The sequence below is a fragment of the Salvelinus namaycush genome, chromosome 16 (assembly GCF_016432855.1).
Source record: "Salvelinus namaycush isolate Seneca chromosome 16, SaNama_1.0, whole genome shotgun sequence".
Classification (NCBI taxonomy): domain Eukaryota; kingdom Metazoa; phylum Chordata; class Actinopteri; order Salmoniformes; family Salmonidae; genus Salvelinus; species Salvelinus namaycush.
In genome coordinates this window covers 4,503,130-4,519,643 of record NC_052322.1, presented here as the reverse complement: position 1 = coordinate 4,519,643, position 16,514 = coordinate 4,503,130, and the positions used below count along the sequence as shown (strand labels likewise).

The following is a 16,514-nucleotide window of genomic DNA, read 5'->3' as shown; positions in this document are numbered from 1 at the left end:
TGTTAATACGTATTTTTTATTACTATGTATTTAGCTGGTAAATACATATTAATTAACGGGCTGTAAAAGCCAGGCTCTTAGCCCCATTTGTCTAATAATATCGGTCAATGGGGTCCTTCTTGTCCAAGAATGTTACCCCCATCTCCCTCCCACTATCTGGCATGTGAGATGACCGGGTCCCAACAACGTGTTCACAAAGAGCTGAGAGGTGCGAAATGGGCAGCACCATGGCACTCCAGAAGGAAGCGCAACTGACGTCTCTCTCTCCCTCCAGGAATGAAAGGATGAGGAAAATGTGGGAGAGTCCCAAGTGCATAGCTTTCCCTCATTCCTATGGGCCAGGAATGCACCTCGTACATAAAGGAGAAAGGTTTGGCCGGCGCTAGTGGGATTCTACACCTCACTTAGGGTGGCTAAAACAATTGTAGAGTTTACGGCGCCAGGTTCTTTGTAAGGCAGGGTTTACACATACAAACACACAACACCAGTCCAAGTGAAGGGTTAAACCGGTTTATTACTATCAGGCTTTGGCAGCGTTCTTGATATACAAAACCCAAAACAAAGTAAACACTTCGCCAACAGTGGAAGGTCCTCCAAGCTTCGTCTTTGGGGGTTCAACCCTTGTTGAAATCATAATTTCCTTTCTTCTTTAAAACCTTCTCAACCGTACACTCGGCCTCTTCAATAACCTCCTACTCCTTCACCTGCGTGGGTCAAAAAAAAGGTTAAGTAGAGGAACTGATTGGTTTTGTCTGTCTGCAGTTTGGCTCTTATTACAACTGGAGACAGGTGTGGCTGTTCTGCTGCAGTCTAGAAGTTTCCCCTGAGCCAACCTTGGTTCTGCCTCTGGGGAATACTTCATGTCTGTCCGTGGTCCTGGCAGCCAAAAAACAAAGAAACTTTGCAAGCACATAACGTCCATCCACAACACAACCCCTGAAACCACTACATACCTTCCCCCCCAGCGTTGACCCGGTGCTCAGAGTCATGCTACAGTGGCTCTGACCATGGCATGCACACGAGAGTCAAGTGAAGAAAACCTGGCATGCATACGAGACATGGCATCAGCATTACCATGTTTAGAACCCGAACAGTGGACAATCTGATAGTGGAAAGGCAGGAGGCTGAGGAACCACCTGGAGATCTGGGTGTTAGTGTCTTTATTCTGCTTCATCCAGGTAAGGGGAGCATGATCTGTCATCAATAAAACTTGCGGCCCAGATTTTAAGGACTCCAGAGCCCATTTGATTGCCAAACACTCTTTATCCACTGTTGCATATTTGGCTTTACAGGGAATCAACTTACGGCTAATGTACAGCACAGGATGTTCCTCTCCATTAACTTCCTGCGAGAGTACAGCTCCAATTCCAGTGTACGATGCATCGGTCTGTACAATAAGAGGCTTCGAGAAATCCGGTGAATACAACACAGGGGAAGTGCATAAGGCCAATTTCAGTTTCTGAAATGCCTCTTTGGCTGCAGGGTTCCACTGTACCATGGCAGGTTGGGCTTTCCGTGTCAGGTCAGGGGTCCTGAAAAGATTGCATAATCCTGGATGAAACGTCTGTAATAACCGGTTATTCCCAGGAAAGCCCGTACCTGTTTCTTATTCACTGGTCAAGGTCAATTCTGGATTGCAGCAACCTTCTCTTGTGGTTTGATCAACCCTCACCCTATGGAATAGCACAGATACTTTGCTTCACTTACCCCCAGCGTGCATTTCTTTGGGTTGGCACTGTGGCTGTGTATTATCACATCGTCCAGGTAGTCTGCAGCATAGGATTGATGTGGGCAGAGAACGCGGTCCATCAACCTTTGAAACATGGTGGGGGCCTCCATCAAATCCAAAGGGCAGTCACACATATTGGAACAGGCCATCTGGAGTGGAGAATGCAGTCTTCTCAAGATCTGCAGGTGTCAGAGGAACCTGCCAATACCCCTTGGTTAGGTCAAGTGTACCAATGAACTGGGCATTTCCCAGTCTTTCTATCATCTCCTTTATTCTCAGCATGGGATAAGCATCAAATTCCGAAATGGCATTCAACTTATGGAAGTCATTACAGGACCGTACTGTACCATCTGGTTTCGACACCAGGACTATCGGGCTGGACCACGCGCTTTGTGACTCTCCAATTACTTCCAGCTCCAATATCTTCCCCACTTCTTTTATTGCTGCTCTCTTCACCTCTGGCACCCGGTAAGGTTTTCGATTGACCCTTATCCCCGGAGGTGTTATGATGTCTAGTTGGATGTGACGGGTATGTCCTGGTAAGGAAGAAAACACATCTTTACACCTGTTCTGCCTTCCTTCTCCCTGGCTGACAGATGAGGTAGTTCAAAGGCCCCATTTTCTGCAGAACCTCATAGAGACACCGCCATGTGGCCAGGAATTTACACTACATCGTGAGTATTAACACCATAACCCGATCCCCTGGAGTGAACTCTCAGGGTTGAGCTGGATGGTTATGCACCTGACTATGGGCTTCTTATGCCTGCTGTAAATGTTCCTTCACAATGGGCATTACCCTGTTTATGCGTGCTCTCATTTCTTCTATGACAGTGTTGTGGGGCCTGGGCTGTTGTTAACAGTTCTCCTTTGTCATATCCAACAATCCCCTGGGCCTGTGGGAAAACAATAGCTCAAATGGTGAATAGCCAGTGGATGCCTGGTGTACCTCTTTTATGGCAAACATCAAAAACGGCAGCAGCTGATCCCAGTTTCACCCATCCCGCTCCATGGTCCGTCTGAGCATAGATTTAGGGTTCTATTAAATCTCTTGACTAGGCCGTCAGCCTGGGGGTGATATACAGAAGTGCGCAGTTGTTTGATTTGAAGCAATTTACATAAATCTTTCATCACCTTGGACATGTACATGGTACCTTGGTCCGTCAGGATTTATCGCGATAAACCTACCCGGGAGAACATCTGTAGCAGCTCTCTGGTGATGCTCTTGGTGTTGGCACTACGCAAGGGAATAGCCTTGGGATACCTGGTGGCATAATCCACCATGTCCAGTACATGTTGAAAACCTTTCACAGACCGTGGTAATGGTGCAATTAAATCCATAGCAATTCCATTGAATGGCGTGTCGATCACTGCCAACGGGATTAAGGGATTTCGTACATCAGGAAGGGGTGAGGTTCTCTGACAGTCAAGACTCCCCTGGCACTACCTTACAACATCCGCATACACCCCCCCAGCCAGAAGAAGCATTGTAACACCCGTTCTTGTGTTTTTCTCTCCGTAAATGACCTCCCAACAAATGGCTATGGGCCAGGCCCAGCACTGTCCACGTCTCTGTGTCTCATTTTGTGCTGTCCCGCCTAGGATTTTGTCAGTGAATAGGTACGGCCTTTTACACAATGTTGTTCCTACATAATTTGTCAACATATTGTGACATGGAATCTACGTGTAAAACACAATGGATTTGAAAAAAGTCAAACTGTTGTTTTGAGGGTGAAATTCCAACCACAGGATTATGTCATCATTGTAATCAATGTTTTACAAATACAAACATTTTATAAAATAATTTGTACCTTTGAAACAACGCCAGATCTTCAACGTTATATCCACGACCAGAAAAAATATAAGCCAGGCAGCACCTCCTACTGGAGAGTTTAACCATGATTAGCCCTGCTTAGCTTTGATACTTAATAACTAAATACAAAACATTAAGAAAACCTTCCTAATATTGAGTTGCCCCCCTCTCAGAACAGCCTCAATTCGTCAGGGCATGGACTCTACAAAGTGTTAAAAGTATTCCACAGGGATGCTGGCACATGTTGGCTCCAATGCATCCCACAGTTATGTCCTTTGGGCGGTGGACCATTCTTGACACACGGGAAATTGCTGAGCGTGAAAAACCAGTTCTTGACACAATCCGGTGTGCCTGACACCTACTACCATACCCATTTCAAAGGCACTTAAATAGTTTATCGAGCCCATTCACCCTCTGAATGGCACTCAAACGCAATTTCAATTGTCTCAAGGCTGAAAAATTATTCTTTAACACCTCTCCTTTCTTTCATCTACACCAGTGGTTCCCAAACTTTTTATAGTCCCGTACCCCTTCAAACATTCAACCTCCAGCTGCGTACCCCGTCTAGCACCATGTTTTTTGCTATCATTGTAAGCCTGCCACACACACGCTACATTTATTAAACATAAGAATGAGTGTGAGTTTGTCACTTCCCACGAGCCGGGTTGTGACAAAGAGCTCTTATAGGACCAAGGGCACAAATAATTATAATCAATAATTTTGCTCTTTATTTAGCCATATAAATCTTATTTGTTCTTCAAATTTTTTGAATAACTCACCACAGGTTAATGAGAAGGGTGTGCTGGAAAGGATGCACATAACTCCGCAATGTTGGGTTGTATTGGAGAGAGTCTCAGTCTTAAATCATTTTCCACATACAGTCTGTGCCTGTATTTAGTTTTCATGCAAGTGAGGGCCGAGAATCCACTCTCACATAGGTACGTGGTTGCAAAGGGCATCAGTGTCTTATAACAGCACGATTTGCCAAGGCAAGATACTCTGAGCACAGCCCAACACAGAAATCTAGCAGTGGCTTCTGATTATATTAAATTTTCACAGACCCGCTTATTGCAATTTTGATGAGGCTCTCTTGTTCAGTGGACTGGAGGCAGGGCATGAAAGGGATAACGAATTCAGTTGTGTGTGTCATCTGTTTCGGGAAAGTACATGCGTAATTGCGCACCCAACTCACTCAGGTGCTTCGCTATTTCACATTTGACATTGTCCGTAAGCTTGAGTTCATTTGCACACAAAAAAATCATACAATGATGGACCTGTGTGTTATCCTTGCTAATGCAGACAGAAAAGAGCTCCAACTTCTTAAATCATAGCTTCAATTTCGCCCACACATTGAATATAGTTGCGGAGTCCCTGTAATCCTAGATTCAGATAATTGAGGCGAGACAAAACATCACCCAGATAGGCCAGTCGTGTGAGAAACTTGTCATCATGCAAGCGGTCAGACAAGTGAAAATTATGGTCAGAAAACTTTAAGCTCATCTCTCAATTCAAATAAAAGTGTCAATACTTTTACCCTTGATAACCTGCGCACTTCTGTATGTTGTAAAAGTGTTACATGGTTGCCACCCATATCATTGCATAGTGCAGAAAATACATGAGAGCTCACGGGCCTTGCTTTAACAAAGTTAACCATTTTCACTGTCGTGTCCAAAACATCTTTCAAGCTGTCAGGCACTCCTTTGGCAGCAAGAGCCTCTCGGTGGATGCTCCAGTGTACCCAAGTGGCATCAGGAGCACCTGCTTGCACGCGCGTTACGACACCCCTAAGTCTCCCCGTCATGGCTTTTGCGCCATCAGTACAGATACCAACACATCTTGACCACCCAAGTCCATTTGATGTCACAAAGCTGTCCAGTAAAAATATTATATCCTGTTGTCCTGGTTTCCTGTGGTTTGCAGAAGAGGATGTCTTCCTTAATTGACCCCCCATAAACGTAACGGACATATACCAGGAGCTGTGCCAGGCCCGCCACATCTGTTGACTCATGCAGCTCTAACGCATACAATTCATTGGCTTGTATATGAAGCAGTAATTGTTTCAAAACATCTCCTGCCATGTCACTGATGGGTCGTGAAACCGTGTTGTTTGATGAAGACATTGTCTGTATAGTTTTTGTTGGCCTTTTCCCTAGCATTGTCTCAGTCATATCAGCGGCAGCAGGAAGAATTAAGTCCTCCACAATAGTATGGTGCTTACCTGTCCTAGCCACTCGGTAGCTCACCATATAAGACGCTACTAGCCCCTTCTTATTAATGGCATCTGTTGTTTTTACACATGTCTTACTACTCGAGGGTAGTCTTACTTCTCGCTCAAAAAACTCCTGTGGCTTATTTTTTAAATGGGCATGTTTTGTTTAAATGTCTGCACAAAAGTGAAGGTGTCATCGAGTTATACTTTTGCACATTTAACACACTGTGGCTGAGGAAAGGCACTATTCCCAATATAAGTGAACCCAAAATCAATGTAGTTATCTTTCTCTTCGATGGTCCAATGTCCCTGTCTGTTGTTTGGTGCTTTCCCGGGTAAGGGGGCAGTAGCTCTTCGGCTGCATCAGATTCACAACTGTCAGTGTCCATGCTAGCTTCAAGATGGCATGCAAAGGTCACAGGTCTGTGGAGATCTTCACAATTGCTATAATAGTCTGCACAGTATCTCAAACAACATTGACCACTTGCATGTACTTTTAATCTAATCTCAACTGCAATCCAGGTCATTTGGCTGTGCACAGTGATAATGCATTGAGTTGTTGTATAAATACAAAATATCTGACATTGTATTCCCATTTGAACTTTATTCTGCTTTTAAATTGTTGAAAGTGCAGTGATAATAAATTTCGATGACAACTAAACCAACAATAAATTAGTTCATCCATTGGAATTTGGTTGTGCTTTTAGATGTTTGAAAGCATAGTGGTAACACATTGGGAATTCAACAAACTTCTGTCTGTCTTTTTGAGTGGGTGAATAAAGGTTGAAATCTCATTGATCAACATCTCAACCAAATACTACCCAAATTCCAGTTGAAATGACATGGTGTGCCCAGTGGGCAGTGCCTTAAGGGTCGGTTCAAGTTCATCATCCATGGGTCTGCACCTCGTCAACCATTTGGGTGTACGTCGTCAGCTCCCACTTCACGACTGATGCTATGAACCAAGTTTAAGTTAAGTATATCTTGAATTTACCTGCTGACTCAATTCACCTGCTGACTCAATTCACCTGCTGACTCAATCGGATTTGAGGATTAGATTAACTGAACATTAGCAGTGTGAAGTGAAGTTAGATTCCTCATAGGCATGTTAGCTAACGAGAGCTCTTTGCAGCTTCTACCAACAAGCATTTGTACAGAGAGACTTGGAATCCAGACTTGACTGTGTGTTTTGGACAACATAAAAGGACAGTTCACTCCAAAATCAGAGCTTTTCCATTACTTTGGGGATGAGGCAAAGGGCTTGGAGCTGGATTTACACAACAGATGGAATGCATTAAACACCTCTTGACATCAGTTTTGAGGTAGACCTGAACTCTGACTTTGGATTTAACTATCCCATCAAAAAAACGTTATACTCTTGATAAAAATCGTATCAAAAAGCTGGTTGGTTGCATCTTGTCTGCTCAGAAATATTTGCCATACTACAGTAATCCCAGTTGAAAGTACCCCAAATGAAAACTAAATGGAACTAGCCTCAGCCTGAGGCACTCAATTTGTATTTTACTTCCTTATCACGGGGGGAATTAGTGACTGGTTTAAAATCAGAGCTATGTAGTTTGCATAAATAAATAATTCTGGTACATTTTCAGCAATCCCCAAAAAACGAGACAATGCCAAAAGTCAACCTTTTGTGAAGCATCACAGCACAGTTGAAAAATAGATGGCAAATAGAAATCCAATATGGATGGTGTTAAGAAATAGATGGGAGAGATTGAATGGAGCTGAAGGGTGGGACTAATAACAAGATGACAAATGTAAAACATACGGGTCTGTAAAATGTATATAGGTTCAGAACATTTGTGAAACAGCAGTTACAAATATATTGCAAATATAAATCAAACTGGATGGCCAGGACTAAAAACAAACAAAATATAACTATTGTAAAATAGATTGTGTCTGTAAAATGTGTATAGTATGTATAAGCTGGAAGTAGAAGCCTAAGTGTTACTGTGTATTAGTTTATGCCAATTGGGGGAGGGGTGGTAGAGTTTGCTGGGGAAAATAAAAGGTATATTAAATTTTTTTTAAAGTGTGCACACACACACACACAAAAGTTTGGGGTCACTTAGAATGTCCTTGTTTTTGAAAGAAAATCTAATTTTTTTGTCCATTAAAATAACATCAAAATGATCAGAAATACAGTGTAGACATTGTTAATGTTGTAAATGACTATTGTAGCTGGAAATGGCTGATTTTGAATGGAATATCTACATAGGCTTACAGAGGCCCATTATCAGCAACCATCACTCCTGTGTTCCAATGGCACGTTGTGTTAGCTAATCCAAGTTTATCATTTTGGAAGGCTAATTGATCATTAGAAAAACCTTTTGCAAATATATTAACACAGCTAAAAATGTTGTTCTGATTAAAGAAGCAATAAAACTGGCCTTCTTTAGACTAGTTGAATATCTGGAGCATCAGCATTTGTGGGTTCAATTACAGGTTCAAAATGGCCAGAAACAAAGCACTTTCTTCTGAAACTCAGTCTATTCTTGTTCTGATAAATGAAGGCTATTCCATGCAAGAAATTGCTAAGACACTGAAGATCTGGTACAACGCTGTGTACTACTCCCTTCACAGAACAGCGCAAACTGGCCCTAACCAGAATAGAAAGAGGAGTGGGAGGCCTCGGTGCATAACTGAGCAAGAGGACAAGTACATCTAGTTTGAGAAACAGACGCCTCACAAGTCCTCAACTGGCAGCTTCATTAAATAGTACCCGCAAAACACCAGTCTCAACGTCAACAGTGAAGAGGCGACTCCGGGATGCTGGCCAACACACATACGTGTGTGTGTACGTGTGTGTGTGTGTATATATAAGTGTGTGTGTATATATACATACACACACACATAGTTGAAGTCAGAAGTTTACATACATCTTAGCCAAATACATTTAAACTCAGTTTTTCATACACACACACACTGTACATCTGTACATACATACATACATACATACATACATACATACATACATACATACATACATATATACGTGTGTGTGGTTAAAAAGGACTGGCTAAAAATTAACATATCAGACCAGTACATTGCCGAGTTGCTGCTGGCATGTTAAGTTTTCGGAAACTGAACCCTGAATAATCAACCATTAGACCAGAAAGACGTGAGACTGTGGTCCACACGTTGAAATCGTTAGAAACTCTGAAACTCAACACGAGGTGAAGAAAATGAACTTACCAGACCAGGACACTGCCAGTCTGCAGGTGTAAGTGTAAAGTGGTTTGGAACTTTGACTATGTACCGAGGAAGAGGAGAAAACTCCCCTCTCAGACAATCACTGGTATAGCTAAGTAGCTGTTCTTCGGAAACAGACCATTGGATACCAAACAACTAAGAAGGACCTTGTGACCTCTAGTGGACAATCAGAGCATGTACAAGTGGCCCACACGAAACAACTTTCTGAGAGGGCTTGGTTCCGACCGAGATAAACGACAAACGAAATGCATTCCACATGTAAATACATTAATTATTTTCTTATTCCAAACGGATGGCGGTTCGTGTGCAAGGCATATGATTAATGTGAGGACAGTCCTAGAATGTATCCACGATAAATGTCAGTTTCTCTATTTTCCCCACCCCCTTCTCCATCTCTGTGTAATAAGCTGTCATATCTTGTCAGTCCACTAGGGACCTTTGACTTATGTAAGTGTGTTTGTGTATTCTGTGTTATTATTTAGTTCGCTAGTAAATAAATAATTAAACCAATTTGTGTAGTACTGAATAATGCTCACGCCTGGGGTTTGTGCAGATCCAAGAAGGTTACGAGTATTCAGAATGAGAATTGATATGAGGTAATGATTTAATAATTGACTGTTATCAATATATAACTTATATATATCTTCTAGAGTTTAATTCGGGAGATTGTAACTTGTTAAAAAACTTGTTCTGTGGTGCCCCAAATTCCTAATGAGTTAATTGTTACATGATTAATTTAATTGGATGGCTAGGAGCCACAATGTGTTATGTGCTCAATGGTTCAGAGGGGTTGGTTTAAATGCAGAAGACACATTTCGGTTGAATGCATTCAGTTTGCAACTGGCTAGGTATCCCCTTCCTTTTCCTACATACACACACTTTAACATTATGCAAATGTTTGTACATCCCCATTTGTGGCCTGCGATGATTGTGGAGAGATAGATAGCCCAGTTATTCAAATAAGATGTGGTTACCAAATTGAGATTAGCCTCGGTGTGTTTGTCTCTCTGTGAGATTAGCGATTGGACTGAAGATGCAGCAGCCAACCTAAAATAAACTACAGTGGGTGCAGAACAAGTCCCTTTTCTCTACTGCTAACCAGGGATATGTTTGGCCAGTGTGTTAGAGGGGACACTCTGACCTTACCTTACACAGCACCTACCCCAGGGGTGCTGACAGGGATTTGGGAGACCAAGCCAATTCTGGAATGAATTTAAAATCTGACACTTGGTGACAACATCAGGTTTTGGTCTAAGGGTCAGGTTGCTAACTGGTTTTATGAGCCAACTCTGGCATCAATCTCCCCAATTGTAAACATAACCCATACTTTATAACAGCTGCTTTTCCTGGGTCAGAGTTCAGAGGTCAATTTTGGGACTAGTATGAATTTATTTCATGCAGCATACCTAGCCTTTAGCGAAGCAGAATAGCATCATATTGAGCAGACGATCCGGGTTTGAAACCCGATCATTTAAATTCAACATCGGCTCCCTATTCTGTTGCCGTTCCATATTCAGTGCCTGTTATATGAATCTCTCTCTGTCCTAGTAGCTGCTGCTGTTGTTCAGATCTGAAATATTTGGATGGGTGTAGAGAATATGGTAGTAGCTTCACCTTTGCCCTCTGATAGAGTAAGTGGAATTTTGCCATATTGCCTAAACAATATACATTCCTTTCAGATCTACAAGAGTGCCTAAAGGATAGGGCCTATAGGGTTGTTTCTGAACCAGCGTAGTTTGTGGACCTCTTGTGGGATAAGTGAAGCTATTTACCTTGTAGCTGCTGCTGTAGATGCTGCTGTTCCAGGGCCAGAGTTGACAGGGTGTAGTTGCAGAATTCCAGGTTCTCCAGGGTCTGCAGACAGGACGTCTCATCCTCCTCCTCCTCCTCCTCCTCCAGCAAGGCCCTCAGCTCTGAGGCTGTGTGGGCGTACTCCTCCATGTCCTTCTCCAGCTCCTGCAGCCGCAGCAGCAGCCTATACTCCTCCTTTTGCTGCATCTCTCTTTGCCTCTCAATCTTGATATCCCTGTCCATCTCAAGGTGCTGCTCCATCTCCTTCTCTTGCTCCAGAGCCAGGTCACCGAAGGCAGGTTCAGATTCTTCTCTCCTCTCAGTCTCTGTCACAGACCCCTCCCCCTCCTCGCGGGTGTAGAAGAGGGGTCCAAAGGGCTGGAGGTTAAGGGGAGGGGATGATTGCCGGGGACAGGGTGGGCGAGGCGCAGGGCGTGCCGGTTTGTAGGGAGCTCGAACTGGGGGGTGGAGGATTCTTGGACGAGGGGGAGGGGGGCGAAGGGTCTTGCACCTCTCCAGGGAGGAAGATGAGGAAGAGGGTTGGAAGAGGGTCAGTTGGGAGTGGGAGGAGCCTCGCATGATGTCGCTCTCACTACTGAAGTCCATTATGGAAAAGTGACGGGAGATGTTGGATTGTCGGCTTCCATTGTCCTCGGCAGCAGCCCCGACAACATCTCCAGCAGCAGCCCCGACAACATCGACCCCTCCGTTCCCCGGCAGGCTCCTCTCAAATTGCAAGAGCTGCTGGGATAACTTGGTCTCCAGGTCACCGGCTGATGTTGCCAGGGATTCCAAGGTGAGGGAAGCGGGCAGGAGACCATTGGAGCATTGCCCCTTCCGCTGGGACAGCACCCTGCGCTCACCACTGCAGCCAAGTAGCAAGTCGGCATCGTTGACGCTGGAGTGGCGGGTTAGCTTTTTCTGCCGGTGGCCCTCCACCACTAGACTTAACAATTCCTTGCCCAGACTATGACCTTTGCCATTGTTGGTGGTGCCCTCTAGTGCTCCGAGGTAGTGGCCGTTACCTTTGGACCAGGCAGACTGGGTGCTAGGTGTAGCTAGGCTAAAGGCTCTGTTGAGTAGTGGTGGCAGGGTCGTATCAGGGTGGCTAGTCCTACTACCATTATTGGTGGCGTTAGGGCTGATGTGATGCCTGTGGCCCAGAGCTGGCACAGTAGGGCGAGGGAGAAGCCTGGGCCTTGCCTGAGGGACAGAGCTGGGTCTCTGGGGCCCATGGGGGGCTGTAGGCCTGTGAGGTTGTGCTTTAGCCCCATCTCTTCTCTCCCCCCTGTCCTGGGGCTGCTCCCCTGCAGTCTCCTGGGAAAGACTCTCGCTGACAGAGTCCCCCTGCCACATCCTTTCTTCCGCCCTATCAAAGTAATCCAGGTCCCACACAGTGTGGTCCTCTTGGGGTCTCCACTCAGAACCGTACTTCGTCTCGCTATGGTCCTGTTGACCGGAGCTGCAGTCCAAGGTGTAGCTGCTATACTCCTCTACCCCTTCCCTTTTTACAGCTTCCATGTCTTCCCTCATGTTTTGCCCATAATCCTCAATCTTGACAAAGCGATGAGGAAAGACCCCACATCGCCCTCTCAGCTCGCCCGACAGCCAACCGTCCTCCAGGGTGTTTACCACCCGGATACGGTCCCCCACGTCAAATTCCAACTCTCCTGGCTCCATGGCCCGAAAGTCGTGCAGTGCTACCCCATACACCCCATCCTCCTCCTCCTCTTCAATCTCCCTGGAAAACACCTCCTCAATTCCTGTCCCACTACTGTAGGGCTCATAGGTCAAAGGTTCAGTCTTGTAGTTCATGGGGTCAGCCTCTGTATCATGTGGGGACCTCAGGGGCCCCAGAAGCTCCACGAATCCCTCAGGAAACACCCCCCTGCGTCCGACCAGCTCTCCCTGGAACCAGCCAGGCTCGGGTAGGCCGATGATGGTGATAAGGTCCCCCTTGCAGAAGTCTAACTCCTCATGGAGCTGTGCATGGAGGCTCATGAGTGCCCTGGCCTGGCCGAAGGCATATGGGGGGAGCTCGGAAGCCTGGGCCTGGGCGCTGCGCTCTGACAGCTGCCTGGAACGACCCGACAGGTGGAGCTCTTTCACGCAGGACACAGGGAAGAGGCCACGAGCGCCCCAGGCATTACGCCCCCTTTGCCAGGCTGTCCCTGAGTCCACGCTGCTCTCGGCTGCCACCACATCACCTAACAAGAGAGAGAGGGAGGGGAGAGGAAAAGAAGAGACGAGAGGAAGAAGATGAAGGTATTAAGAAATAAAGAGAGGGAAGAATGAGGAAGAGCAAGAAGAGCAGAAGTCAGATGAGATATTGTATGGCTTGAGAATTCTGTCACAGCAGGTGGTGGAAATGTAACTTGACTCTGGGCCTCATTTGTGACCCGTTTCAGGAAACTAGGCGTATATCGCGAGTCACTACTTCATAGGAGACGTTGGAACGTAAACTTTTTTGGGGCAGAAATGCCTTCTTGAACGTGTGAACTTTCATGTGCCTTAATAACAAACTTGTATGCCATCTGTAAATATGAATAAAATGGTTAAATTACAAGCGTAGTTGGTTAAGCCACAGAGAAAGAAGCAACCTTCCCGCTAGCCATGATTGGCAGAGATAATGAGTGTGCTGGAAATGCCCGAGAGATGAGTTTGGATTGGTCTGCCTTTCGGGCTGGGCGGTATACCGTATTTTATGATATACCGGTATTGATGCAGGGACCGGTTTGGGTTTTTACTTTACCTTCTATACCGGTATTTGAAGGTTTGGTTTGTTACATGTGATACGCCATGTGTAATGTCAATTTTTATAGTTTACTTCGCTACTTGGGTCATCTCTCTCCGCTCCTTCTCTCCGTGCCACTTTCCACAGTGACCTAGCCACGCCCCCTGTGACTCAACCGTGAGATACTTGCATTCAGTCTGCATGGTCAATTTGGCGACAACAATGCTGTTTTCACTTTGCTTAATATAAATATACTAGTGTTCTATAAATACACTATTAGTTTCTGTTTCTTACATCAGCAAACAGCTAGTTTGTCTTTTCTTAGCAAGTTGCCCTAAAGCTTGTTATAATTGTTAGCCGCTAATACTAATAGCTAGCTAGCTAGCTAATAAATGTACTGAGTAAGAGGAAAATGTAGCTAGCTAATACAGCCTGATAGTAGTAATGATGGTGTAGACCTAAATCAGCATATGTTGTTTGTGCAACAGTATCTTCTAAATCAAAGAGGAATACGCAAAGCAAGAATATGTTAGCTACGTGAAGTAGCTAAGAGAAAACATACAATGTAGCCAAAGCTTATAGGGTCCCCTAGGAAATACGTATGAACACTTAGTTCCTACCCTGTCACAATAACTCCTCCCTGGCATTTTCATTCGTTGTCATCTCAAACAACACTGTATTCAAAGTGCCCACTATTATATTTTAACTATAGAATTAGACTAGTCATTCTATTTCCATGATTCCAACAGTTTTGCTCTAATTCACAAGTCAAATCGCAATTGCAACATTTGGTTAAAAATAAGTCCTAGATTATTTCCCCATATCGTGCAGCTCTACATGGCAGTGTGAAAATTCTCAATTGAGCAGTGGTGTAAAGTACTTAAGTAAAAATACTTTCAAGTACTACTTAAGTTGTTTTTTGGTGTCTGTACTTGACAAATTTTATTTTTGATAACTTTTACTTCACTACATTCCTAAAGAAAATACTGTACTTTTTACTCCATACATTTTCCCTGACAACTAAAAATACTTGTTAAATTTTGAACGCTTAGCAGGACAGGAAAATGGTCCAATTCAAGCACTTGTCAAGAGAACATCCCTAGTCATCTACTGCCTCTGCTCTGTAAAACTCACGAAACACAAATGCTTTGTTTGTAAATGATGTCTGAGTGTTGGAGTGTGCCCCTGGCTATCCGTAAATAAAATAAACCAGAAAATGGTTTGCTTAATATAAGGAATTTGAAATTATTTATACTTTTACTTTTGATACTTAAGTACATTTTATCAATTACATTTGATACTTAAGTATATTTAAAACCAAATACTTTTAGACTTTTTCTCAAGTAGTATTTTACTGGGTGACTCACTTTTACTTGAGTAATTTTCTATTAACGTATCTTTACTTTTACTTAGTATGACAATTGGGTACTTTTTCCACCACTGTAATTGAGTGCAGGAAATGCAGAAATGATAAAGGGCTGAAATTTGTTTTGGTTGAAGTTGAAATGAACGATGCTGAATGGATGTAGACAAAGAAGGGGTCTCCAGTAGTAGTACCAAAACAGTCAAAGGCCATTTTCTCAAAAGTGAGTTTACAAGTTGATCAACTTTCAAAGCAGAATTACTTTCCCATTGTTCCTCAACTATAGCTGAGGAACAAAGCACCAACAAAATGAGCAAGAGAAAATCTAAAGAAAACAACAATGCAAAAATCAAAAGACGCAATGTCAACTGCGTGCATATGCACTGGTTTATTGGATCAGTCCAAAACTTTGCACATACACTGCTGCCCTCTAGTGGGAAGGTTGAGCTAATGTAGGCTAATGTGATTAGCATGAGGATGTGAGTAACAAGAACATTTTCCAGGACAGACATATCTGATATCGGCAGTAAATGTAAATTATTGTTAATCTAACTGCACTGTCCAATTTACAGTAGCTATTACAGTGACATAATAGCATCCTATTGTTTGAGGAGAGTGCACAGTTATGAACTTGAAAAGTTATTAATAAACCAATTAGGCACATTGGGCAGTCTTGATACAACATTTTGAACAGAAATGCAATGGTTCATTGGATCAGTCTAAAACGTTGCATATACACTGCTGCCATCTAATGTCCAAAATCTAAATTGCCCCTGGGCTGGAATAATACATTATGGCCTTTCTTGCATTTAAAAGAGGGTAAAAAAAATACGATACGTTTAATCTTTTTCCAGATCTAATGTGTTGTAATTCTGTTCTGTTCTGGATGACTGTGTGATAACGCTCTCGGTAGCCGATGTGAGCAAGACCTTTAAACAGGTAAACATTCACAAAGCCGCGGGGCCAGATGGATTACCAGGATGTGTACTCAAAGCATGCGCGGACCAACTGGCAAGTGTCTTCACTGACATTTTCAACCTCTCCCTGACCGAGAGTGTAATACCTACATGCTTTAAGCAGATCACCATAGTCCCTGTGCCCAAAGAAGTGAAAGTAACCTGCCTAAATGATTACCGCCCTGTAGCACTCATGTCAGTAGCCATGAAGTGCTTTGAAAGGAAGGCCAAAAAGATCATCAAGGACATCAACCACCCGAGCCACTGCCTGTTCACCCCGCTATCATCCAGAAGATGAGGTCAGTACAGGTGCATCAAAGCTGGGACCGAGAGACTGAAAAACAGCTTCTATCTCAAGGCCATCAGACTGTTAAACAGCCATCACTAGCACATAAGAAGCTGCTCCCTATAGGCATAGACTAGGAGTCACTGGCCACTTTATTAAAGTTTACATACCTTGCATTACTCACCTCATATGTATATACAGTATTATATACTATTCTATGGTATCTTATTCACTTAATGTTTACATATCTTGCATTACTCATCTCAAATGTATATACTGTTTTCTATACTATTCTACTAGATCTTAGTCCGTTCCGCTATGACATCGCTCGTCCATATGTAAACTCAGCAAAAAAGAAACTTCCCTTTTTCAGGACCCTGTCTTTCAAAGATAATTAGTAAAAAT

The 16,514-nt window shown here is 43.7% G+C and overlaps 1 protein-coding gene across 1 annotated transcript in view; it reads right to left on the bottom strand.

The window, feature by feature from the left end:
• LOC120060919 (dynamin binding protein) overlaps window positions 1-16,514 on the bottom strand; it is a 115,233-nt gene that overhangs the window by 64,117 nt on the left and 34,602 nt on the right. The window contains exon 4 of the mRNA XM_039010351.1: window positions 10,752-12,977. Coding sequence (XP_038866279.1) covers window positions 10,752-12,977 — 2,226 coding nt within the window. The remainder of the gene's footprint in view (window positions 1-10,751; window positions 12,978-16,514) is intronic.